General features: G+C 39.4%; 1 protein-coding gene across 4 annotated transcripts in view; it reads right to left on the bottom strand.

Moving 5' to 3' along the window:
* The window catches only part of SSBP2 (single stranded DNA binding protein 2), a 136452-nt gene that overhangs the window by 19445 nt on the left and 91784 nt on the right, over positions 1-25223 (bottom strand). For 2 of the 4 annotated variants that reach the window (XM_032096552.1, XM_032096549.1), the window contains 9 exons: positions 14030-14089; positions 12324-12390; positions 12045-12115; positions 9865-9956; positions 5763-5811; positions 4728-4763; positions 2792-2846; positions 1207-1277; positions 405-483 (listed from right to left, as the gene is read on the bottom strand). In XM_032096552.1, the coding sequence (XP_031952443.1) occupies positions 405-483; positions 1207-1277; positions 2792-2846; positions 4728-4763; positions 5763-5811; positions 9865-9956; positions 12045-12115; positions 12324-12390; positions 14030-14089 (580 nt within the window). The remainder of the gene's footprint in view (positions 1-404; positions 484-1206; positions 1278-2791; positions 2847-4727; positions 4764-5762; positions 5812-9864; positions 9957-12044; positions 12116-12323; positions 12391-14029; positions 14090-25223) is intronic. The other 2 variants (XM_032096553.1, XM_032096551.1) reach the window with 1 other exon arrangement.

Raw genomic sequence — 25223 nt, forward strand, 5'->3', positions numbered from 1 at the left:
CTCACAGAGATTTTCATTGATTTGAATGCAATGTGCATCATTCTTAGTTAAACCAACTGCCCATTTTAGGATTGTAATAGGTAAAGAAAGGCTGTAAAAGTGTCCTTATATAAACTAATCTAAAATTTCAGGGACATGCTTTCCTAAAAAAAAAAGTAATTTTCAGTAGGAGATGCCTATGCTGAATTTTCGTTGTTCACAACAAGTCTACTCAGTGAGCTTCAATTTTTTTTTTTTATTGCCACAGCCTCTTCAAGTCACTCCCTTCATCTCACTGATGTACTTACAACTTTTTTCATACATTTTTACATACTGTCTTCCACAGAACTCCCAAAAATTAGTCACAGAAAATAGCACTGTCACTGAAAATACACCACATTGGCAATATTTACTATTCGCATTACCTAATGATCCATTCATATGATGTGAGTCCATTCCACCCAGTCCGCTCATGGGTCCATCTGAGCCTGGCCCCAGTGGAAACTACGAGAGGAGCAGGCATTAAAAACTGTACAATTATTTTTCACACAACCTAATAAAGAGAGAATATTCCTCAGGAGAAGAGGGAAAAAAAAGTAATGAAAAATCCTCAGCTCTGAATGAGAAGAGACTCTCAAGTCCCATTCAGACCTTTAAGTGAAGGTCTCTCATCTGAAGACTGAAAAACAGCATTGTTTTTGCTCACTTTCATGGTTTTTGGAAACTGTCATCTCTGTAGGCTGGAAGCCAACAAAATAATAATCTATTATTTACCTCAATGCTTTTTGTATAACTTCCCAGACTGCTGCTGGCAACTCAGCCCTACCCCCATTGAAGTTATAGGGAACTTTCATAACTCTCTTAAATCCATTCATGATTAATTAACAGCTTTCAAACCCCACCTGACCTATACAGAGTTGGAAAGCTCCACATCACCTTCACAGCTTGAGCAGTTTCTGTCCAATTCCAGTAATTAACCTTAAATTTAGCTCTTCACACATTTAAAGGACATTGCCATTATAGCCAAACAATCTACAGTTTACTGCATAATGATTTAGCATATCTATATACATTTAAGTTCTACTAGCACTTTTTTCCCAGAGGCCCATAAAGAGCCACCCATAAAAATGGAAAGCTTAGCAATAATGATAGCTGATGGAAACACAGTGTTTGGATAAACAAAAGGCTGGACTACTCAAAGAAGGATGTAAGTAGATTCATATTTACATTAGGTCTGTTGGGCCCAGGTGGCACAGCATTCATTAAAGTGTACATGTTGTCTCCAGAGTTGGTTGAATCTGTAATAAGAAATTATTTTAAGTGCTAAAATACACTTTTCAATAAAATTACTCACCTCATCCATTTCCTGTCATTTTGTTCATATTATTACTGTGCCTGAATCCCATACACAGCGGCAATATAACAGAAGATTTTATTCCCTTTCTATCCATTGCTGCCACACAACAGGGCTATGAAAAGAAATAATTGCCATGGTCCCCAAGTGACTACTTCTGTGCTCTAGTTTTATGCATGACTGTTGAAAGGTTTATAAATCACCAAGAATCTGTAACTATTTAATTCCATAAACCCTGTTTCCTGGAGTTCTAAATTTCTTCACTCATCTTCAATATTATCCATAGAACAGGACTTTTTTTCTTATCAACGCTTCCTGTAATTTGTTTTCCATCTGTAATAAATGATAAAAAGCTTTTCCTTGCACAGACTGGGAGTTACAGTACTCTCATCCCTGTCAAGTCCATATGATTTTGAATATATCCAGCTCTTCAGTGGAACGCTGTGCAAAGATCCTTCACTCTTGAGGGAGTCTTTAGCTGATACATCTTCATGGTACAGCCTGGTGCAATGCTTGCAAAAAGCCCCCCAAAATGACAGAAACTGAAAGGAGAATGACCTGAAAAAAGTCTGTATGCATCCCCAAGGGGATAGCACGATTTAAAAAAAAATATTGGCAACTCTGGACAATCAGTATCTGCACAGAGAATGAAAAGAGCTCAGCACTCGTACCCGGACCCTCCACAAGACCATTCCACACCCAATGGTCTTGTACATACAACAGGAAGATATCAAGGTTTCTGTCTACCAATTAATCTTTCCAAAATGATTTTCTAAGCATTAATCTAAGCAAATAATTCCACTATATGCAGAGCCCTGTGTATCACACTAGAACAGTCAAATATGCTGTCTGAGGAAAAGGGAGAACACAAGAGCTTTTAGCCTAAAGTAAAATCAGCCTATAAAGTTGTTTTCAACATTCACTGAGACAGGCAACAAGTTCCTTGTCCACACACATCCCTGGCTTTCCCCATGTTCTGCTGGCTCGTGTCAAAAACACATGGGATGGCTGGGCTGTGGGAATCCTTGAGCTGTTGGTCTCAGAGGTGAGTAAATACCTTCACAAAACTCACAGGGGCCAATTTCTAAGTGTTTTCATGCTTTGGGAAACAGAACTTCAACATATATTTACCTTAAGTTGCTTTTCACTTGTTCATTTTCTGAGTGTTTTTATTTTATTTGGTTCTGTTTTTAATTTTTATTTTTATAAAAATATAATATTTAAATATTTAAATCCCTGGAATTCTAGTTAATGAAGTCATTATACTTGTGCATTAAGTTTTTATGGCCAGTTAGGAAAATTCCCTGAGCTGGAGACATCAGCAAGTAGGGAAAAAGAAACTGATGTAGGAAATACAGACCCCATAATTTAGAGTTATCTGATTCTTTATTAAAAAAATAACTCGTGTACTTCCTAAAATCCCTTGTAATTTTGTTGTTTCCAAGTGTATTTCAGTACCTGCAGGACTAGGCATGATGGGTGTTCCTGGTGGCCCTCCACCTCCTGGAGGACCCTGGAGAAAGGAAAAATTGTCAGTTAGCATGAAATAAAAGGTTAGACTAAAGCTAAAAGAGACACACCAAAAAAACCCAAACATCAAGGGACATATATTTTTTTACGTTTTGGGTATTTCCATGTCACAAATCTGATCAAGTCCAAGAAACACAAAATGCTCCGATTGTCAAACAAGAGTTTTAGGGCTCTCCAGGGATTTTATTCTAATCACCCTAAGCATTTACTAAGAACAGAAACACAACATCTTGCTTCCTATGTTTCCAGAACCCCTAATATCTTTAGGTAACATGAAAAACTAGCAACTTCCACTGTGCTAAAAATGCCTGCATCAATAAAAGACAATAAATGTTGACTTTCCATAATAAAACGTACATAGATTGCTAGTAATAATTATTATTTCCATTGCCATATGACTATTACTGTACTTTATCTCTTTTGTTATAATTTAAAATAGCAGATATTCTGTTTCAGGCAGGGATATCTTTTCAGTGGCAGCAATTACAAGGGTTTGGCTGTTCCTGTCTGCTTACAGGATATCTATCCACATACTTTTTATCCATAAATACATATCCACATTTTACCCATACCTACATGACCCTCTAGGCATCACATGCTCTCCATACACTTTGTATTCATATACCTGTGTACTAAGCTCACAAACTTGATTTTTTTAAGGGCTCTCTCTGTATATTTTTCAACATTACATAAAGAGATGCAGGAACAACTAACTGGTCATTCATGAGAAAAGTTACTTGTCTTCATTAACTTTTGCATCTCATTGTAAATTTGCTTTTACTCTCCTTGTTTGTGTATTTTCTTCTCTTAGAAAGCCTCTTGGTATCAACTATTTTCACTCTGAGAATATAATTTTATTTATGTATAAAGAGAGTATACATTTGTATATTTATACATATTATATACACTTACATATTTGTAGATAAGCTTATATATTACTATATATTAAAATATTATATATAGATTAATTGTATTAAGTTCTCAAAGTTAATAAATCCAGATTACAAATCTTTTCACTATAAACCTTTTTAAGGAGCTCTCTGGCCCATCCCTCATCCTCAAACATTTGCTGTCCATGAAGTCAAATATTCCCCAAATGTTGTTAAATTCTGCAAAAATGGAATGTGGCAAAACCACAAAATGTCTTCCAAACAGAGAGAGCTCTGTGAAGTTCTGCATTGAAAGAACTGACTTGGGGACAGCAAATCTTGGCTGCTTCCACTAAATTGTGATGAAATCACAGCTACAGTTATAGACACTTAAAAGAATCATAACCTTTTCCACTGCTAATTGTCTAAATAAAGCACAAAATAAATTGCTTTAAATATATAATCCTCCCTCGTCACCCTGCGACACCAGTCCTGTTCATGTGGCAAAACCAGACTAAACAATCTGCCTTAGAAGAGCTCTTCAGACATACAAATAAGCTGAGAACAACAGCAACAACAACATAAAGAATCTAAAATAATCAACAAAGTTAATCTCTGGTGACAGAAACAAAATCCAGCACTACACGTAAACACTTTTTTCCTGTAGAAGTTCAGAAACTCCCACACAGCATGGTTTTACTGAGAAAGCCAAGGGGTTTTTTGTCCTTCATTATTGAAGACAATACACTGTGTTAGCTACAGGAATGTTTTCTCAAGTGAAGCAGCACCGAGGGCAATTAGAGCAGGCTGATGACGACTCTGGTAACGAACAGCCACATCTGTACCAGGGCCGGCTGGAAACCCTCGGTGCAGGCCAGATGTTCAGCTCCCAGCCGACACACGGGGGCTCCCCTCCACATCTGGGCTGCTGTTCCTCTGCCTGAACGAGACGTGGTGTCCCACAAACACACAGGCACACACACACAGGTACTCACCACGTAGTTCCCAGGAGATGCCGAGGAATAAGGTATCTGTAACATCAACAGAAAAGCTGTGATTCCCTCTGCGCTGGGAGGGGCTCCAGGCAGCTGTGGGTTAGTGCTCATTTAATTACAGAAACTAGAGATGCAGCTACGATCGTGGGGGGAAACGCCTCTGTTGTCAAAATAAACACCTCTCTTCAGCAATTTGAAAATATTAACTATAAATTAAAGTATTAAAATGCTAAGGTATAAGACTATTAAGGCAATGTAGTTGATAAGGTTTATGAACTTAGGCAGCACATACTTGCATTTCACTCAGCAGGAGTTCAGAGTCAGCCAAGCATGAACTGAATTTGTGTGTTCTTAGAGATACCAAATTTTGATTAAAATCTTGACCATAAAAGGAAAAGAAGCTACCACATCTTTCACCTTAGAAGACACTGGTATTTATTTGCATTTTTTATTTATGTTTTTTTTAAAGGGCAGTGTCCTGGAGAAATCCTGTGAATAATCTGGTTGTCTTCTGTGTTACAGCCTTTGCAATTGTTCTGTCCAAAGGAACACAGGCCAGTGCTGTTGTGGGAGGAGCAACTGTACTGACAAACACAGATTTCTCTACAGACAACTTGTCAGCCAAATGATTGTTACAAATGAATCTATTGTTGGACTTGCCAACTGATTTCAGGGACTGAAAAGACTTTGACTATCAGTTAAGAAATACCCATTTTAGTCAAGTACATGCAAAAGAAAACTGAAGAAGAGTTTCACTAATAGAATTAAAAAGCCCAAAGTGAGAAAACCAGAAAAAACTGTTTAACAGGGCAAGCCAGACCCACCTTGTCCAAATGCAAGTGCTAAAAATGGACATGCTTAAACCAATGATCCCTGAAAGAAAATGAGATTTTTCTGCCTTCTGGAGAAATACCAGACACTGCTGTTCATGTAGGACCCCAGAACAGCCTTTATATTACGGCACTGCTGGGCCTGCTGTGAAGGTACTTCCCTAAATACAGGAAGATGTCAAATATATTTGTAATATTTACTTACTGAATTGGCATTGGTTGGGTTTGGCCAAGGTCTGCCACCCCCAGGACCCCTGAAACAGAAGATGAATGATGAGACACAGAACATCCCCATCCTCTGAGCATTCTCTGAGGAAAAAATCTGAATAACCTGTTTCCAGAGGAAGGAAGAAAGTGGCTTTTTTCAAACTAAAATGTGTTTACAAACCATAACTACCCCAAGTTAAAATGAAGAGCAGAATTCTTGTTGTTGCACTGCTATCTAATAATCTGGTGAGTTGATTAATTTATTTATGACTCAGTTTAAGTCATAAAATAAATAAGTGTTCAGTCATAAAACCAGTAATCTTGCTCACATAATTAAGCACATGCCTGAAGTACTGAGGATGCATGCATTTACCATGGATCTAGAATAGTGCAATATAGTCATGTTTCATTAGTAAAACTTGTGCAATTAGCTAATAAATGTTTTGGGAACACCTAATTTATAAAAGAACAAGCCATACAAAATATGTTGCTATGATCCCTATATGATGATGAAGATGATCATGATGATTATGATGATAACAACACCAGTCATGATAATAAATTTCATGTATTAAACCCAGAAAACCCTCAGAGGGTTTTTCTCACAACTTCTGCTGTTATTTTAAGTTCCTCACTCTCAGCTAAGCCCAGAAAAATAGTTTGGGGATGAGGCTTCCTCTCTTAACAATTCAGAGGGAACTCAGACACAGCAGAGGTAAAATCTCTGTGTTTACCATCACAATGTCTCAAACCCATAATTATTTCTGGGAGCACTAAGAGCTCCTGGTTGTTTATAAACGAGACTGAATCACTTTTGGAAGGCCGTGACAATGGAGAGGCAGAGATGACAAAACTTGCACATCTAAAATGGCATTTTGGCCTCATTAGCTGTAGAAAAGCAACATTAACCACTGCAGCTCACCAGGCATGGGAGAGAGACTTAAACAGAGAGAAAGAATCACCCTTTACTAATGATTTCTGAAAGTTTTCTAAGTCTTGCAGAAATAAAAACTATTAAGTGCATACATTGCCTGAGGGATTTAATATTGAATCTTATTTTTTTTTTATTACGTTGTTGATGAAACTATAAAGGAACTCTCTCAAAAACAAATCAAGAGAAAATTTACTTATTTCCACTGCCATTATTGTTGGAATGCTGGAAATCAAGAATGTTTGTATGGTCTTTTCTGCCTCATTCAATGAAAGACTGTGCAAGGAAATGCTCCTCAGCTCAGATATTCAGCAATTTCTCCTCTGCTGATGATCACATGGTGAAATATTAACTGGGTTTTTTCTCCTGTTTTTTTTATCTTTCATTGGTTTATTGGATCCTCTCTTTCAGAAAAACCAGGAATATTTGTAACACTTAAAGGCTGTTTTCACCCCAAATGCTCACACTCATTTCTGTGACATGTACTGGCTCAGAGACATGACTGGGTTTAAGCCACAGGAATACGGAAACTCGGAAATTTACACTGAGACATGGCAACTCACCTTTCATCTAAAAAGCTGTTGGAATTTTCAGATTTATTGGACAGCTTTCAGTATAGACTTAGAAATCACTGCAGCAGAATCTGCTGGAAAGCTGCATGGATTTTGTGGAGCCAAGTGCTTATAAAACACTCATAAAAACCTACAAACTGAATTTTTTTCCCCAATTCAATCCAAGCAGGTCTTTTGCCTTCCACTAAATGTTTTATATTGGAAGGACCGACAGGGCCATAAAACACCATACAAGTACTGATTCCAAAATAATTAATGAAGTATCTGCAAGTATGACCAATTTCAGCTGGCCTGCACCAATTTTTTAGAGTTTGTCCTGTTAACGTCAAAGCTGGCTTGAAAAAATGAAAGTCTGAAATTTTAGTTTCCCAAGAGATGAATATATTCCATCAGGAAATGAAACATCTAGACTCAAGTTTGTGAATTGAAATTAAAAGACAAAATCACACCTTTTTTTTTTTTTTTTTTTTTGTAATTCTGAGGCATGACTGAGATATTCTTAGTGCCTGAGACAGCACTGCAGGTCACACGGGGTGTTAAAAATCACCAGTGAAATGTAACACTGCTCCCTGAAATCTGCCTTTTTGTTCCAAAAACTGGCAGAGACATGAAATCTTCCTAAAAATGGCTACATCAAGTTCCAACTAAAAAACCTACAGCTAAAATGAAGTTATTCTGTGGAAGAACATGGGCTGTGCATCAGCTGTGTCCAACAGAAGGCTGATGGTGTTATTGATGACAAAGCAAGGAGCTACCCAGCAGTGCTGCATTTGTGGATTATACAGACTGAAATGCTGCCTTATGAGTCCTCAGGCTGCCATTTCTGGCCATAAAGAACACTTTCTCAACCAGAAAAATGGTAACATTTTATTTGGCAGATACTCCTGCCCTTAACCAAAGCAGCTTCCTTTCACACCTTCCAAGGAGGAAAAGCTGGATTTCAAACAGCAGCTGTTTCTGTGGAGCACACATTTTTGTATTTAACACTGCCAAAAATCCAAGAAAAAAAGAACAGAACACTAGAAGGTCATGTAAAGAAAACACTCAGGTATGAAAGACATCCTTATGTACAGCTGAAACGTGATTTCCCCAGATGACCCCACGGCTGCCTCCTGCACTGAGATAAAGGGCGAGGGGTAACACAGAGAGCACATTTGGGTCCATCCTCTGCCACTGCCCCCAGGCCAGCCCTGAGTCTGATCCTGGACAGAAACAAGGCCTCACTAACATTCCAGTGACAGCAGTAAATTTACAGTAAGAAAACACTCTAATGTCCAGAAAACACAATTAAAAGAATCCCAACTCAGAGCAACCCCTCTGATAAAATGTGCTTATAAAAAGCAGCAATATTAGTATTTCAATCCATCTTCTGTCTTTCTGGTAGGCCAGGAAATCTTTTTATCATCCAGGAAACTCTTTTCTTACTTTTCCTGTGCAAACTCTCATTTATGTCAATAAATAGTTTCAAAATATCTTACCTGTCCCTCAATTTTACTTCTGGAAAGTAGATTTCCTTTTCTTTTTAATTCCGTCTTGAGCTGAGGAAAGCCTCTACAGTCCTGATACTTGACTCACACTGAATTGCAAATGCCCAAATATTTTTTCCACATCAATTTAATTGAAAAACGTAAGTGCCTACCCTCAGGATGGTTCCTACAATTGTCTTGAAACCCCATATGCGATGTCTATGATAGGGCAACACACAACTTCAGATTTTAATTTATGTGCTTCAAGAATTCAGTGTATGTCTGGAAATCCAAATATATTAGAGGTATGGTGGATTTTTTAAATCACATTATCTATTTCTGTACCTCTTTGAACTTTTCAGGGTGGAAACTTTTTACTTGAAATGAAAATTAACATTTCTTATTTGCATTTTCTATAAAAACGGGTATGATATAATGAGAAAAGCGTATAGAAATCTTTACTCTTTTCTTAATGTTACATCTGAAGTATTTCTACACACTTAAAAGGGGGGTTGTCTTCAGGGATACAAGGCACAACACCCTGCCATGGCTAAATCCATGCCTGAAATAGATCTCAACTCAGACTATATCCGGTTTTACCAGATGATGATCCAGACCCACAAATACACAGAAACACTGACAAAAATACTCTCATATCTGTAAAGCTCATCTATCTGTTTAGACTGGAAATAAATGTAGTTAAGGAAATGAAAACTGCAATTGAGGAAGACTTTCAAAGCAAATGTGTCCTTCTTTTTCTTATAAATAGTTCCAGACAAAGGCTATTTTGCTTCAATTAAGTACTGATTTATTTTGCAGAGAAGAACCATTCCTCACAAGATATTTAGTAAGTAGAAATATAAACAGTGTCGTTTTTTAAAATGCATACAAGGATATATCAGTGATTACATAGACAAAATATTTCCAGTATTTGAAGTTTGATCTGTGAAAGAAACTGAGTATTTGTATAGACTTGTTAGGACAGCCAAAGCTCCTGTAAGACTGTGGGTTCACTGCTTAAAACTGCATTTATTGGTCATCAAAGCATGTTCGCCCTGCCTTATCCATCCCAAGTGTTCCTTCTGCAATGCAGTAATTTTCTAAGTACAGTAGGATTTATGTTGTGCTTACATGTTCATCCCAGGCATCCCCGGGCCACCTAAAGCGTTCAGAGGGGGTCTCATGGCACCTCCATAGTTCTGCAACGACAACCAAGGGTCAGACTACCACAAAACAAAAAAACAAAACCAAAGAGGAGGGGGAAAGAAAGGACAGCAGGTTAATGACATCCCTGTGCAACTGCTGTCAGGACAGGCCATGCCATTCATGCTTTCAGGATTCCCTGACTGGTGACTTAAAAAAATGAGATGATTAACCCCGAGGAGAAACAACTACAAACAACAGAAACTGGCTAAGAATGGTTAAAATGGTTTCAGGAGGAATTATACAATTTACATGTATTGAGCTCAAGTTTATGGCCAGCAAGGGTCAGTTTTTATAATGAATTCAACTTTTAAACCAAGGCTATTCAAAGTCAGAAACCCTGACTAAGATTCTGAGATATCAAACTGTATTATTTCTAATTAGATTTCATTGTGTTTGCATAAAATTAAACCATACAATATAACTTTTCAAATGTACCGTTATATTTCTCTTTCCATTATTCAATTCTAATAAATCACAGAATCCCAGGATGCGGCTTTAAAGCCCATCCAGTGTCACCCCCTAGCCCCGGGCAGGGACACCTTCCAGTATCCCAGATCTGTGATAATCAAATGTGATAATCATGGAGAGCATTTAATATGGCAATTAACGTCATAGCAATGCTAACAAATTAATTTCCCAAGGCCCATGAAATCTGAATTTATCTCCTGATATTATGACCAAAGTTTGACTGCACTACTTACACAAAAAACCAAATTACACCTATTTTTATTCAGTGGAATACAAGTAGAACAATCTGTCTCACCGGACAATCTAACTTCTGACTGTAATTACTGCTAATCCTAAGCAAATGTACTCCTTTGCCCTCAAATAACAGCACTGCCATTAGGGCCACCCATACAGATGTTCTTTCAGAGCAGTGATGCTCTCTGCAGAGCCTGGTGGCCCAGGTAGATGGTGATTCAATTATGGAGTCATTTGTGAACTTAAGTTTTGTGGACTTAAATTTTGTGTTGGTTAGGACGCTGAGCACAAGAAAGAAGAAGCTTACAAAAACACTGCATCTTAAATGACAGCAAAAATGGAAAAATTATCCTCATAAAAAGCGGCATGAGATTTGCCTGCTGTGTGACTAATGGTGCTGCATGAAGGATCAGCTCAATGTCATATGGCAGCACAGCAGAGCTTCTTTTCTACTCCCAAAAAGGGTAAATACATTTCAGGGCTACAGAAAAAAGTAGCTAATATATTTAATAATGTTCTGTTGGTCACACACAGCAGCTGTTTTGAAGAACTGCACAACTGGTTTCTAGGAAGAAGACCCAAAATTGTAGAGACAGTTGTGAACAGACTTGAAAGGCAAAGCTATTCCATCATTTAGAATTCAGTTGTTATTCAAACAAGAAGCCACCAGAGAGATTATCTAAAATGGGGAAGCAAAAATGCACAGTGTGGGCACAACAAGCACACTGTGAAACAAAACACTGGCAGAACCAGTGTGAAACACCACCACCCACGCTGCTGGCTGGCAGTGCTGACAAAACACAGAGCAGCCTCCTGGATTTGTGTGCCAGGGGTGCCATCAGGACTGTCTGTGCCCTGCCTTGGAGCACTGCTGGGACAGAGCCACAGAGAGGCTCGAGATGGACAGCAGGGACAAATGGCAATGTGGATGTCTCACTTCACACTAAAATCTCTCCTGCACTCACCAAAATTTAAATCAACAGTGGATGAAAGAAAAACTTCACAGAATTTGGAGAGGGATTTTTGGTGAAGTTAGAGGTATTAATCTTTTCCTCCTAAACAGCTTAATCAATGAGGAGGAGGAGGAGGAGGAGGAGGAGGAGGAAACACCTACCCCACTCCTGGTCTCCCTTGCCAATGTCATTCTTTGATTACAACATACACTTTTCTAAAAAAGCAAATGAAAGGATTCCTCTTTTAATTTCAAATATTAATGAAAATGACAGATTTTCATTTCAGTTTTGTACAGCTGCAACTCAGAACTGATTTTTTTGTAAAACAGGAAGTTTGTTTTGGAAAGGGATTATGAAAACAAGTCCTGGGCATCTTCAAGCTATGCAAAGACAGAGAATATAGACTAAGTCTAGGCCTGTCACTAAGAATAACCCATCTGTGGAAAATACCTGTGGTCCTAATGGCACCATTCCCCTTGGAGGAGTCATCCTCTGCATCGGCCCACCCATGTTTGGATGACCTGCGAATAAAACATAAAAGACATTATTTATGTACGCAATGCACGACTGATTTAATTATGCAAGACACAAGCACCTTCTGCAGCTACTTTTAATGAATCATCCCTTTCTAATTAACAGAAAAGCTTAAGGATCTGCGGAAAGGTTTGGAGCTCAGGAAGAAAGGTGCCAGTTTGTGAGGACAGCGCTGTGGAGAGGTCCCGCACTCACCCTGCTGCCGTGTGGGGTCCATCCCGCTGGGCAGGAGGGGCTGACTCCCCGGGACACCTCCAAGGGCCTGAGGCAGGGAAAACACAGCATAAAACCACAGAATGCCTTGAAATTCATGTTAAAGACACAACACACATATTTCATTCCTAATTCCTGGATGTTTCCTCTGAGTCAAGAGTTAATGTGCTTTTAAATCCCCACATTAATCTGCCCTCTGAGCTTACTGAATTAGGTTTAAAGCTCATTTTAACATGGTTTTACCTGTAGCTGGGTCAAGTAGAAAAATGTTTTTATGAATGGATCTTTGCAGCTGATCCACAACGTGCTACTTTGCATTTCAAAGCACCACCACATTTTCAGTGAAAATGTATCCTGAGTGAGCAGAATCTCAGAATGGTTTGGGTTGGAAGGAACCTTAAAGTTCAGCTCATTCCATCCCTCTGCCATGGGCAGGGACACCTTCCATTATGCCAGGACCAAACTACCACCCAAAATTTGGGCCTTAAAGCTGCACGACAGTTTATTGCTTCCACACACTGCCCATCCATGCTGTAACTTGAGTACTGACGGTGCTGTTAAAGCAGCAATTCCTGAACGTGGCACAATGTGAATGAAGCAAGAGCTGCAATTTGCTGGGATTATGTGATTAGCTTCCACACTGGACTGAAAATACCACAGTGCGCAGAAAAAACCACTCCTGAGACCAAAGCTGCAGGCTGGCAGTGCTTCCAACCACCACATCCAGCACCCACCTGCCAGGATTCAACCTGCTCAGGCACACAAGGTGTGAAACCCAAACACTTGGCTCAGGGGCTCAGACACCTCTGGCTAAGGTAGTATTGGGAAGTCCAAAAACCAGGAACGCACTGAGTGACAGCAGTAAAATGTTATCAAATATGAAGTGCAGAACTAATGGCACTGCACAGATGATCACCCAGTCAAGGTTACTTAAGTCACCCCCTGCCCTGGTGAGAAAGTAGCCCTGGTACAGGTACCTTAACGTGATTCCAAACATGACCAGGTAGAGCAACACCTGGAGAAGTCTTGCCACCTGATACATCCAGCTCACTGAAATTTAGATTTCATATCTTCTGGTGATACAGTGTCAAAATATGAAACTGTGTTACACAGATATAAAAAAATAGCCAGAAATGAGCCTGGGGAATAGTGTGACAACAGAAAGGCAGTCCTGGAAGCCAAAGCTGGACCAAACCACCTCTTCCATTTATCCTTTCAACCTTTCCCAATATTGTAATTGACCTAGTTTTCCTCTCAGAGCTCCACTGATGTTTTTTTGTCTGCTTGTCTTTAGCTTTTCATCTGCTGACGACTCTTTCTCCTCCTCTATCTGCACTATGGAGAACTTAAAAACACCAGAACCCTCTTCTCACAGATGGGCCAAAAAAGGTCCCTGCTGATGACCAGCAGCTCATTACTCATCCATGTCTCACTGGCACTGCACATCCTCCGATGGAGATGAGACAAAATTGGGAATTCAAAGCCTTTACAAAGTCCTCAGAGTGTCTGTAGGAGCCACAGAGCACTCACTGAGATCTGTTTCTCACCAATAATCCCCATATTTACTGTGAAATAAATATAATCTGTATGTCCAACAGAGATGGGCACATGAGTTTACACAGAACTGAGTAACACAGGGAGGGAACCCCCACCCTGGGCCCTGCAGAGCAGCAGGGGTAAAGCCTTACCTGGTTGGGTATTCTGAGAGGTGGCCTTGGACCTCCAGGGTACCGAGGGGACATGAAAGGCTGCAGGGAAAAAAGAGAAACACTGCTGATTAATTCCACTCATCTTGTAAAAGCCACCCTGTGTCACTGCCATGTTCACACCCACCCAGCCTAAACACTCCCGTGGAGAGCTCGGGACATTGTTCCACAATGTTTAGAAGTATTACATAAACAGACTTTCTCAGCCAATCCATCTAGCAGGACAAATTATTTAACACTTTGTTTCAGCAGCTGTAAGTGCAGAATATAAACAACTTAACGCATTAATAGTGAAGAATAAGCCATAATCAGACATCTGTACTTTCCACTGCAGAAAGGGAAAAGATGGGAACTTTGGAATAGAAAACAAAAGTGTTCTTGGGAGAGTTTAGAGGTAAGGAAGGGCAAAATAATTCATGAATACTTCTCATTCACTTTTTCATAATACAGTAAAAAGCAACACAAAATTTAACTGGTGGGGTCACAGATTCCCAGTTCATGATGCAAATATTTTGAATTTTGCTGGCTTCAGTCGCCACGTCAATTCAGTACCGCACTCCTGTCATCCCTCCCTGCTCACACTCTGGATCTCCTCTCTCACACCTAAATTTATACACAAATCTGTCACACCATCCACACTGTGTGAGGTTCTGGGGGCTCTTGGCTACTCCTGAGCTGCCTCACAGCCCACAAACAAGCCCAGTCCCCCAGATAAATGAGTGGTACTGACAGCAAAAACATTTAACTTCTCTACTGATCCCACCCCGAAGCATGGCGATAACCTAGAAATCCAAAAAGATGAGTGGCAAATCTACAGGAAAAAGGCACAAACATCTGACTAAACAGAAGATGAAGAGGATGGCTTTGGCAAGCAGGAGTACCTACAGCTCCAGAAGAAAATGAAGAGATAAAAGTTTGCTTTGACTGAGCACAAAGACAAAAAAGACTGATTTAGAGTAGCAATAGCTTGCAGAGAAACTGCAATTATTTTACCAATGATTACTACTGGAATTTTTCCTATGATCTTACATCAATAAATTAATGAAACCTTTCACATCCTGGAATCAGATGAAAGCTGAAATAATGTAACCTACATAAACACATACTCAAAGTAGTGCTGGAAAGCAATTTAAAGTACAGAGGGTTTACAAACTGGAGAAGAAAGTTCAGTAACAATTGTGAAAAGATTAATAAAAAGATACTTGAAATGATGTGCTGTAGAAGAGGGAGGCTCCTGTGTGCACTGTCTGAAGGTGAGAACCTCTGATACGGAAGAGAAAGGGCTGTGCTTGTGTTGAGGCCCTCGTGAAACAGTAGGAGTGCCAGGAAATTAGAATTTCAACCATTTCCACAAAGGTCAACTGAGTGCAGCCACTCCAGTGAGGACCCTGGGTTTGACTCGTCTCCTCCAGCAAACGAAACTCAACTTTATTTACAGCTGTGCAACTCACAGAAATCTGAAGTGTCTCTCAATTCAGCCATGTCTCAAGAGCAGAACCACCCTACTAATACTGTGTAATAGTAATAAAAAATAGTAATAAAAACCTCCTCCTTCCAAGCTTACAAGGCTTATATATTGTAAATATTCACGTATCTATGTATTCCGCTTAAATTCAGGTGGAACTGCAATCAGTGACAAGCAGATTTCAAGTAGTTCCTATGGTTTGGTTTACCACAAAAATTTTACCATTAAAAACTTAAATATTCTCATTTTTTGTGTCAGTGACTGACCTTCTCCATCTCCACTACCAATATTGTGTTTGTCCACAGAAAGGTTCCACCAAGATATCTCAAGACAACAAAGAAATTCTGTCCAACATTTTACTGAAAATATGTTAAATACTCTCAGTTTTTCTCTACAGTGACAGCAGTTTTAAAGTCCTCACACACATTATTGAGCACCAGATTCTGAAAGACACACACTCAAGCAGCAGAAACTTCGTGCCACGTGTTGATTCACCACTTGCCTTGTCACTTACAGGAACACCTGACATTTAGTCTCTGAACTAGTTTTACTTTCATTTTCTACTCATTTTTTTGTTAGGAGCTGTTGAAATGTCCATGGCTTAGGAAGGAACCACTGTGGGCTTCCATTTCTTACATCAGGCATCCCTCTCTCCCTGACTTCTTGCGAACTTCTTCCCCTTCTCTTGTAGCACAAACACTCCCAAACTTAATGGGCTCAAAATACTGGTGCTAAATCAAAACCAGTGCCCACAGACCTTGAACTGGTCACTCAGATCTTGTTTCTGAAGGTAAAAATATAGAGTTTTCATGATGAAGACTTGGACATTTCTGCCTGTTGCCTCAGCCTTGTGTCAACTCAAAATTCAGCATTTTAAATGCACCTTAAATGGATGCTCGCACTGAATTTTCAGGGAGAAATTTTTTCTTATTTGTCTTGCAGTTAAGCTGGAAAAATATTCAATAATGCAGCAGGCAACTTTAGCTGTCAGATAGGAAGAAGACAGAGGGGCTAAAATCAACTTCTCCAATGGAGTTCAAGAACTGGCAGAGACAATAAGGTGTTAGGAGAAGCAGGAAAAAAACCCACTGTAAAACAAACAAACAAAAACCCCAGCAAAAACCAAGCAACCACCCAAACAAAACAAAACAAAAAAACAAACCAGAGGACACACAAAAGACCCAACCTAATAAAAAAACCCCAATCCACACAAACAAAATCAAACCGCCTCCAAAATCTCTCAGAATTAAAAACAAAAAACAAGACAAAACCAAACAAGCCACCACATAAAAGGAGGGGAATCCCAACTCAAAACAAATCCCAGATAAAAGCAACCAAGCAACCAAAAAACTCCCCAAAAATGAATAAAACAAAGAAACAGGCAAGCAAGACAGTTCTAAGCCACGGCTGAGATGGAGATGCCACCAGCATGTTGACACCAACATATTCCTACACACAGGTATGAAAGTCACTAATTTGGCATCACAAAAAGTATCCTGAAGGTTGCTATCCTGTAGATAAGAACAAAAAGAACCTTCTACTAAACTGGGTGAAAACGAAGCCAGAAAGGAAAAACTTCTTGTGTAGCCACTGCAGAATATTTGCATTTATCAACTTACAGTGAAAGTTCAAAAAAAAATCCCAAAAACCTAAAAGAAGGAAAGTATTAAAATACTAGAATAATAGTGACAATACAAAAATATAATCAAGATGTGAAATGTTAAATTTAATAAGGTCCCTACTCTTACAGCAACATTTCATGTTGAATTGTTAGAAGTACTTTAAAGCAGGACAAGTTCAGGAACTTGAACGAGGGTGCCAGAAGTTGTAGCACTTTTTTGTTATCTCCCTGCTCAAGAATAATCCAGCTGTGTACAGGGAGAGCAAAGGGTATCTCATAACCTGTGTGTTTAATGCAAGTCTGAGAGGTCTGTGTGCTGTGCAACATCAAAGTCCAGTAAAATCCTGTTTTTCTTGGTTCTCAACACAACGGAAAATAAGTTTCTCAGTGGGGAAGTCTTTGAGAGAGCAATGTTGAAGGACAATGGCCTCACTGCACACATTTTGGTGCCAGAAAACGTGATTTTACAAAAAGTATGCACCAGGAATCTGATGTCATAGAGACACAGAGGTTGGGATGTTTCTCTGCCAGTCACACAGTTCTTACTCTTTTTCAGTTGTTCAGGAGACTCTACACCATGATGTGGATTAGTTTTCACTTCTAATAATAGTGGTGAAATGAGGAATTCAGAAGGTGGTGTTCTACTAAGCATGACAGCCTCCAATAAATCTATGGTTTCTTTAAATTGACTTCCCTTCTCAAAGCTGGGAGTGTAATTTACTTCCTTCCAGATACAGGCTTTTTGCACTGACATTTTTATCCTGTTTTTCCTCATATCTTTACATTTATCAATCACATTTTGTCTCACATAAATTTGCAAAATTTACAGTAACTCACAGCCAGAGAAATAACCCGGAATATTTCAATTCCTATTGAGACTTAATTGACTGTAAATATATTGACCACTAATTAAAAAACACATGGTCAGACACAGCTTCACACTTGGTGTGGAGAAGGACCGAAATGGCAATAATTTGTTTTATAACTCAGTCACCAACAGCACAAACATAAACACAACTTATGCCTAGAAGCTGAACATGGAACCACAGACCTTATTTGTACACACTGCAACAAGTGATCTTAAATTAATTGTGCTGCTACTTCAGGTGCAGGTACTGGAGAACAGGTCAAGCTACCAGAGAAAAGGCCACATTCCCTCTGGGAATTCTGAAAATGACCCAATCTCTCCATCTGTCCACTTAAAAGTTCTAAATTATAACAAGTGAAACAAACTAAAAATCTTTGTTCTCCTCTGTTTAAAAATCAGTTGCCAAGTTACACATTCTGTGTCTGAAAATACAATTAATCTTCACCTTTTTTGTTTTCAAACCCTACTCTCGGCTAAAAGGTTTGGCATCACTTCCTATTATGATTATTAGTGTTAGTATTAGTACCAAATGATAAAAAATAATACTTCTGGGCATTTTTATTTCACTTTCCTATTAGGTAAATAATATTTTGATATATCTCTTTAAGACTCTTCTGTTTTAGGAAATGCTCCAGGGGTGTTTTACACCTACATCTCCCGTTCTCAAACCAAAGGGGGTTTGCTGCCCTCCTGAGAGGACCACAGGGAACCATAAAATATGTGTGAATTGAATTTATCCGAGTAACCTTGCAATTAATTTTTCATTTCATTACTTTTTATTTGTTAGTTTCCTCTCTGATTTATTTTTGTGGCATCTCCCTCAGCAGTAAAAAGTCACCCAAGTGTTCAGGACACTCCTCATTAGCACATTTGAGTTTTAACCAGAACTAAGCCCAAAACGGTATTTTGCTGAAGTATTTCAGTGATGAAATTTGGGTTCTACACTGCACATCTTGCAGTCTCTACCACGGCAAACCAAACCAGTTTTTTTTCTATATTATTTTATATAAAAACATGTTATTCTCAGCACTGAGAGAGAATTTCTCTCCACATTGGCCTTTCCTGATGATCAAACCCAGTTCCACGAGCAAGTTCTTCTCTGTGCTTCAGAAGAACATCCCTAAAAAAATAATTCCTGTATTTATGGTTTTCTACGAGCAGACTGACAACTTATAAATAGCAACAGTAAGAGGTGTGATTTAATTCAGAACAAAGAGCAAAAATTTTTTTTCCCCTAAATTGAAGAGCTCCTTCCACATCTAAAATTCTAAGTTACAGCAATACCAGCTTTTAAATTAATTTGATGTTTTATTCCTGGTCAAGGAACACCATTTGGAAGACTACTGCAACAAACACCTTGTTTGGTGTAGAGAAATGAAGAAATAATGCCGTGCTTAAAAAAACCAACCAACCAACCAAAAACAACCAGAAAAGCCCCAAACAAAACCTTTTTTCCCCAACTAAACATTTGCTGATGTTGAAAGTCTGCTTTTAGATGATCTTTAGGAGTTGCACTGTTATTGCATCTATCTCACTTTGTAGGGAACATCATTATCTGAAGCTCAAGATTTCATAACTGGAGGGAGAAAGTTGCTAAGTTCTGCACATCATACTTGAAGGAATTTTTGAAAGAAATTCAAATTTTAAAAGAGGTATCACACAGATTTTAAACCAGGTAAATAGTTTTTACTTTAGTTTTTATTAAATGCAAATAGAAAGGAAAACAGCATTTTTCAAACCTGACAAGCCAAAACATCCGAGATGTGTTACCTTAAAAACCCCCCAAAATAAAACCCCCTGCATTTCTAGAATTCAGACATCATCCAGACAGATGACGGAAGCCTGAGAAAGCACTTCCCTCTGTTTGATAAACCTGATTATGATACACGGCTGATTCTTTGGAACAGCTGATTAACTCCTCAAGCTGAGCAGTTTTAATTTGTTCCAACAGTTACGAGCAGTAAAAGCATCACCACAACTGCAGGGTGGAATTATTGAAGCCAACAGATCCTGGATAACTTTATCTTTTAAAAGTTGACTTTGTTCCTGGTATTTAGAGAAAAGGAACTAAAAAGAGAGAAAAGCACAAGCTACTTATAGATCTTTCTAGATGATAATACCCTCTCACATGGTGCAACAAGTCATAGTAATTTTAAAAAATGGAATATTTTAAAATGCAGTGTGATACTGCTGAGGACAAAAATGCACATATCGCAATTCTGCAAAGAATTAGACCTATAATTTTATGAAATTGAATATTCCCAGACTGTTCTGCTGCAGTGGATGCATTTACAAACAATGAAGATTCCAAAAATACAATAAAATTCTTCCTACCAACATTAATTACATAAAGTCAGAGGGAAAAAGATCCCCTTTAAAATCTTATTTTCAAAGCTTCTCAAGCCCTACCAAAGCTGCTATCTTTGCTGACAAGCTGCTCGTGCAGCTCTGGTGACGTTTCATTCTTCCATCACAATGTTTTCATAGTCCAGGATGGTTTTGAAGCTTTTGGCACTCCCCTGTATCAAACTCTTTAACTTTTCACTCTCTCACCTGCAATTGCCCCATTTGCTGCACTGGAATTGAGGCTGGGTGTGAACATGTGCCAAATCCAGCTAGTTTTGCACTTCTGTTACAGTTTGTAACTATCTTCGTTTGACAGAAAAGTTAATGCTGCAAAAATGGGGAACACAGGAGGAGGATCAGCACTGGGAGGCGGGTGATGGATCCTGGGATGGATAACGAGGTGTGGCTGCTGGAACGGGGGAGATAAACACTCCTGGGAAACCAGGACAGTGTGTGAGCATTAAGGGGAGAGCTGAGAGAGCTCAAATGGCTTCAAAAAGAAACAAACCATTTTTAGACTGGCAGAGATACAGGTGCTGGTTCTGCACAGACCAGGCTGAGCCACAGCACATCCTCTGGCTCCAGCTGTGCCATTCCACAGCTGGAACAGGGAATCCTCATTCCCTGCAAAAACAACAACCCCCAGTGGACAATTCACTCCAAAATGGCTTTAAAGGGGTACTCCCTCCTCATCTTCCTTTCTTCAACTGCTTTAGCCAAATGCTGCATTTATTGGATCTGGAATACAAACTCTACTGTTTAACAATGTGTCATGCCATGACTTTACCGTAAATATGGTCAATATTAAGTATGAACTAAAATAGTACATTACAGAGATATTTTACAGCCTTACACTGCACCTTACAAATCCATTTTCTTTTTATGTGCAAGTGGTTCACCATTTCTACTTTAAAATGCAAGAGATGTATGTTACTAATTTTCAATTTGCTGACTTTGCTTATTCTCCCTTAACTAAGTGCTAAACCTTGATTTATATTTATTTACATATGGTAGATATATATTTGTTATATATTCATATATAACAAAGCGAAATGTTTATATATACATACATGTTTATATATACATACATGTTTATATATACATACATATTTATTGTCCTGCCTAACACTACTATTTGAAATATATATATATATTTGAAATATATATATATATTTTTTTATCCCAAATAGTAATGCTAGGTAGGAAAATAAAGTCCTTTCTGCTCATGTGGCTTACTGTAATGATGCTCTCCTGAAGCATTAGGGCAGCTCTACTGTGGCAAACAAGGCTAAAAATAATTCTTTAGAATAATATGGATTGAGCTAAAACAAGCACAGGCAGCTGCCACTAGATGGCAAGGCAGGCTCACGGTACTTTGCAGAGCTGGGTTAGGGCTGGGGTTTTTTTTTCTCCCTTTACATAAGAGGAATATGTAACATTTGTATTTCAAACATGGTGTCGACACTTCTCTCCCATGCCATTCCAAGTTTATCTGGTGATCTGAAGTTGGTGAACGAAGCCAACCACTTGAAAAACCCTTTAGAAAACACAGAAATAATGTTTAGTGGTTAAGTTGAACTTGAAGAGATTTTAACAAATGTGCTGAAAAAAGTAATGTGTTTAAAAGAAAGGGCGCTTCACTTATGTGTGAAAAGGTACAGACAAGTGCTAGAATTTGACTTTTAACAAAATTACCAAATTAAACAAGTGAACTGTCAATTATAAAACAACTTGCTTCCCCTACAGCTCTCAGCAGGGTCTCCCAGGTGAGTGCCTCTAAATCCAGTCACATTCCTCCCACAGCCAAACCTTTGGTCAGCCATGGAATAGAGGAGCTGAGGACAACTGGGGTTTAATTAAACATACATTTAAGCACTTCTCCTAATTGTAGTGCAAAAGGCAGCAGCCAAGGCAGACTCTGGGTGTCAGTAACTTGGAGAGCCAGTGGAAGGTGCCCCTGCCTATGGCTGGGGGTGGAACAAGAGGGGCTCTATGGTCCCTTCCAAACCCCTCTAAGCTGCTCTGTTTTAAACTCTGCATTTAGGAGAACTAAAACTGGAAATTTAACTAAAAGGCAAATAAAATCCTGTGAAATCAATAGTTTACATGCTGTTTAAAAACTTCAAGCACCTCAACAAACACACGCTCCAAAACTTCCCTCTGGGCTCTGAGGCTCATTTGCTTACTAACACCAACATTGTCCACAAGGATCAAATAAATGGTCTGCAAAAATACAAACGTAACATCTCAAATTGTTTAGCTGCCTTAAAACATCACTGAAGAGAGGGATGGAAATGGACCTCAGTACCTGAAGAGCAGCAGTTGCACCTGCAAGACTGGATGTGGAAACCTGTAAGTCTCTGAATTCTACAACCTGAACCTCTTTGACCACAAGTGGAAGATTAAACTCACTTTAAAAAGAGTTTCTAAGAGCCTTGTGTTAAGTTGTGGCTGCTGACATTATATATATCCACTAACATGAGACACAATGGTAATTATTTATTATGTCCTTACTCAGTCTTTCAGTTGCTCAGTTACTGTGTCAGGGTCAGACAGGGCTCCAGAACCAGAGACAAAGGGCAGGTCATGCTGATACCCATGACAGGCCATATGAAGAAACTAACATGGATTAAAAATGTCTACAAATGACACAGAAAACGTCCCAAATGACTTTATTTTATTATCACAGTAGCTAAGTGCCTTCCTCACACCTTAGCTCCATGTCCAGGATTTTCTATATGGGAAAACTGGAAAAGGATGATGTATTTCCAGACTCAGGCTGGGGTTGGTTGGGCATTGCAGATATGTATAAAATCCTGTCACGTCTATGCCATCTAATATGGTTTCATTGCTTCTTTGCCCAAAGCAGCTGCTTGGGTTCTACTATTTGGAGTTAAGGAGTCTTGTATGGCAGAACTATCGTGCCCCACACATTCAAGCGTTGCTGGTCGTGAACCAAGAGCACGTTCCGTTTCTGTATCACACAGAGTTATTTCCAGAGTCCCACTGCTGCTCAGACTGAGAGAAGATGAGGACAAAAAGTATGTGCCTGTGAACTTAAAGTTACATTAAAACACAAACACACCAGCGGAGGAAACTGAGGCACATCCTAACTCCACATAAACACAGACTTTTCGAATTTCACTTTTTGACACTGCAAACAAATTCTCTTTAAAAAAACCAAAAAACCACAAACAAACAAAACCCCAAAACCTCATTTATTTGACAACAATAGCTGTGTACAACTCCACCACCTTCCCTGCACTGTGCCTTAGGTCTGGACTGTCAGCACTGCAGTGACCCTCATCTCTCACCTGAACTGAAGTATTGAAGTACAACTACAGAGAGAAACAAGACAAATTCAGCCACTGGCTTCAGAAACTCCAGCTCTGTGGACCAGGCATGAAATGCCACAGGTTGCTAATTAGTATCAGTGCTAGTGGTCTACCTGTATGAGAAAACCTCATTTTACAAAGAGAAGAGTTTTACCACACACTGTCTCAGAAGCAATAATTTTCCTGTATTTCTTTACCTCCATGTGCTATACTAGCAGACTGCATTATTTATTAAAATAAAATATATTTCTTTTCTTTTATAAAAAATAAATGCCTCAAAAATCATGTTAGAGGTCAGCAGTGCCAACCAAAAGGGAAGCCTGTTGGTGTTTCTTCTTCACTCCCAGCACATTTTCCCCCCGGTCTGTGACATTGCCCTGCTCTGATAAGAACCCACTGCAGCAGCAATGACCCCACTTTGCTCATGTCCCTGTTAGTGCTCAGCGCCCACCCAAAACAAAAAGTGCAAAACCAAGAGGGAAGAAATTACTTTAAATCATCTATGACCCCTGAGCTCTGCAAGCAGAGCTGGTAGGTACTGGCTGTCAGCAGCTTCAGCTTAGCCCAACACAAACAACTCCTGAAAGCAACAACAGGCACCCTTATCACTCCAGGGTGACCTTCCAGATAAATTCTGGGCTAAAGGAATTAAAATGTTACGAGGCTTTTGCAGACCAAAGTCTCAGTGCACTAAATATAGACACAAGCACCTCTCTCCTGCTCTGCCCATGCTGTCTGACTCTGGAGAACAAACCGTCTGCTGTCATAATCTGGGAGTGAGGGGCAGGTCTCAGCTCCAAACTGCTGAGGGAGAAGACTGAGAATTGCCAGCTCTCAGACTGAGACAGATGAACCTGTTCTCTGTGGTCTGTTTTACTGTGGGATCAGAGGAATTGCAGAAGAGGAGGGAGAAACAGCCCGTCCACATAAAGGTCTACCACAACAGCAGTACCCATGGAGGAAGGAGGAGGTTTTCACCACGAGTTTCGCTTTCTTGCCTGTGATTTCACCTGTGTTTCACAGCAGCAGATGATGCCCCTCCATTTTCAAGTTCCACACACACAGGCTCTGTCTGCCAACACATTTTCTTGTCCTCGGGCGAATTGACCTTGGTGAGACTCAGCTCTGATGAAGGTTTCAGAGCCTGGCACCAAGTGCTGCCTGACAACACCCACTGCAGCACCAGGGCTGTCTGCACTCACAGCCTCACACACCTCAAGCTCTCACTGGGACGGAACCCACTGGATTTTGGCTTAGCTCCCCTTGCTGGGATTGCTCCCAGCCACATCAATGCACCCACTACCGCACCTGATTTACAAAATTACATGTATTCTTAAGCACACAACTATGGCAAGAATTAATAACCACTTGAAAAATCTTCCTTTTCACTCCCAGGCCTCTCAAAAAGAGCAGGACGATGTTGTGGCTTCAAGTCAGACTCAAGCCAGATACTGGCATACAATGAGATTTTACCCACACCCAATTTTCTATCAGCTTGTCTTTCTTACATCTTCAAAGATCTGGAGTGGCTAGAAGTCTTT

Source organism: Corvus moneduloides, chromosome Z (assembly GCF_009650955.1).
Source record: "Corvus moneduloides isolate bCorMon1 chromosome Z, bCorMon1.pri, whole genome shotgun sequence".
Classification (NCBI taxonomy): domain Eukaryota; kingdom Metazoa; phylum Chordata; class Aves; order Passeriformes; family Corvidae; genus Corvus; species Corvus moneduloides.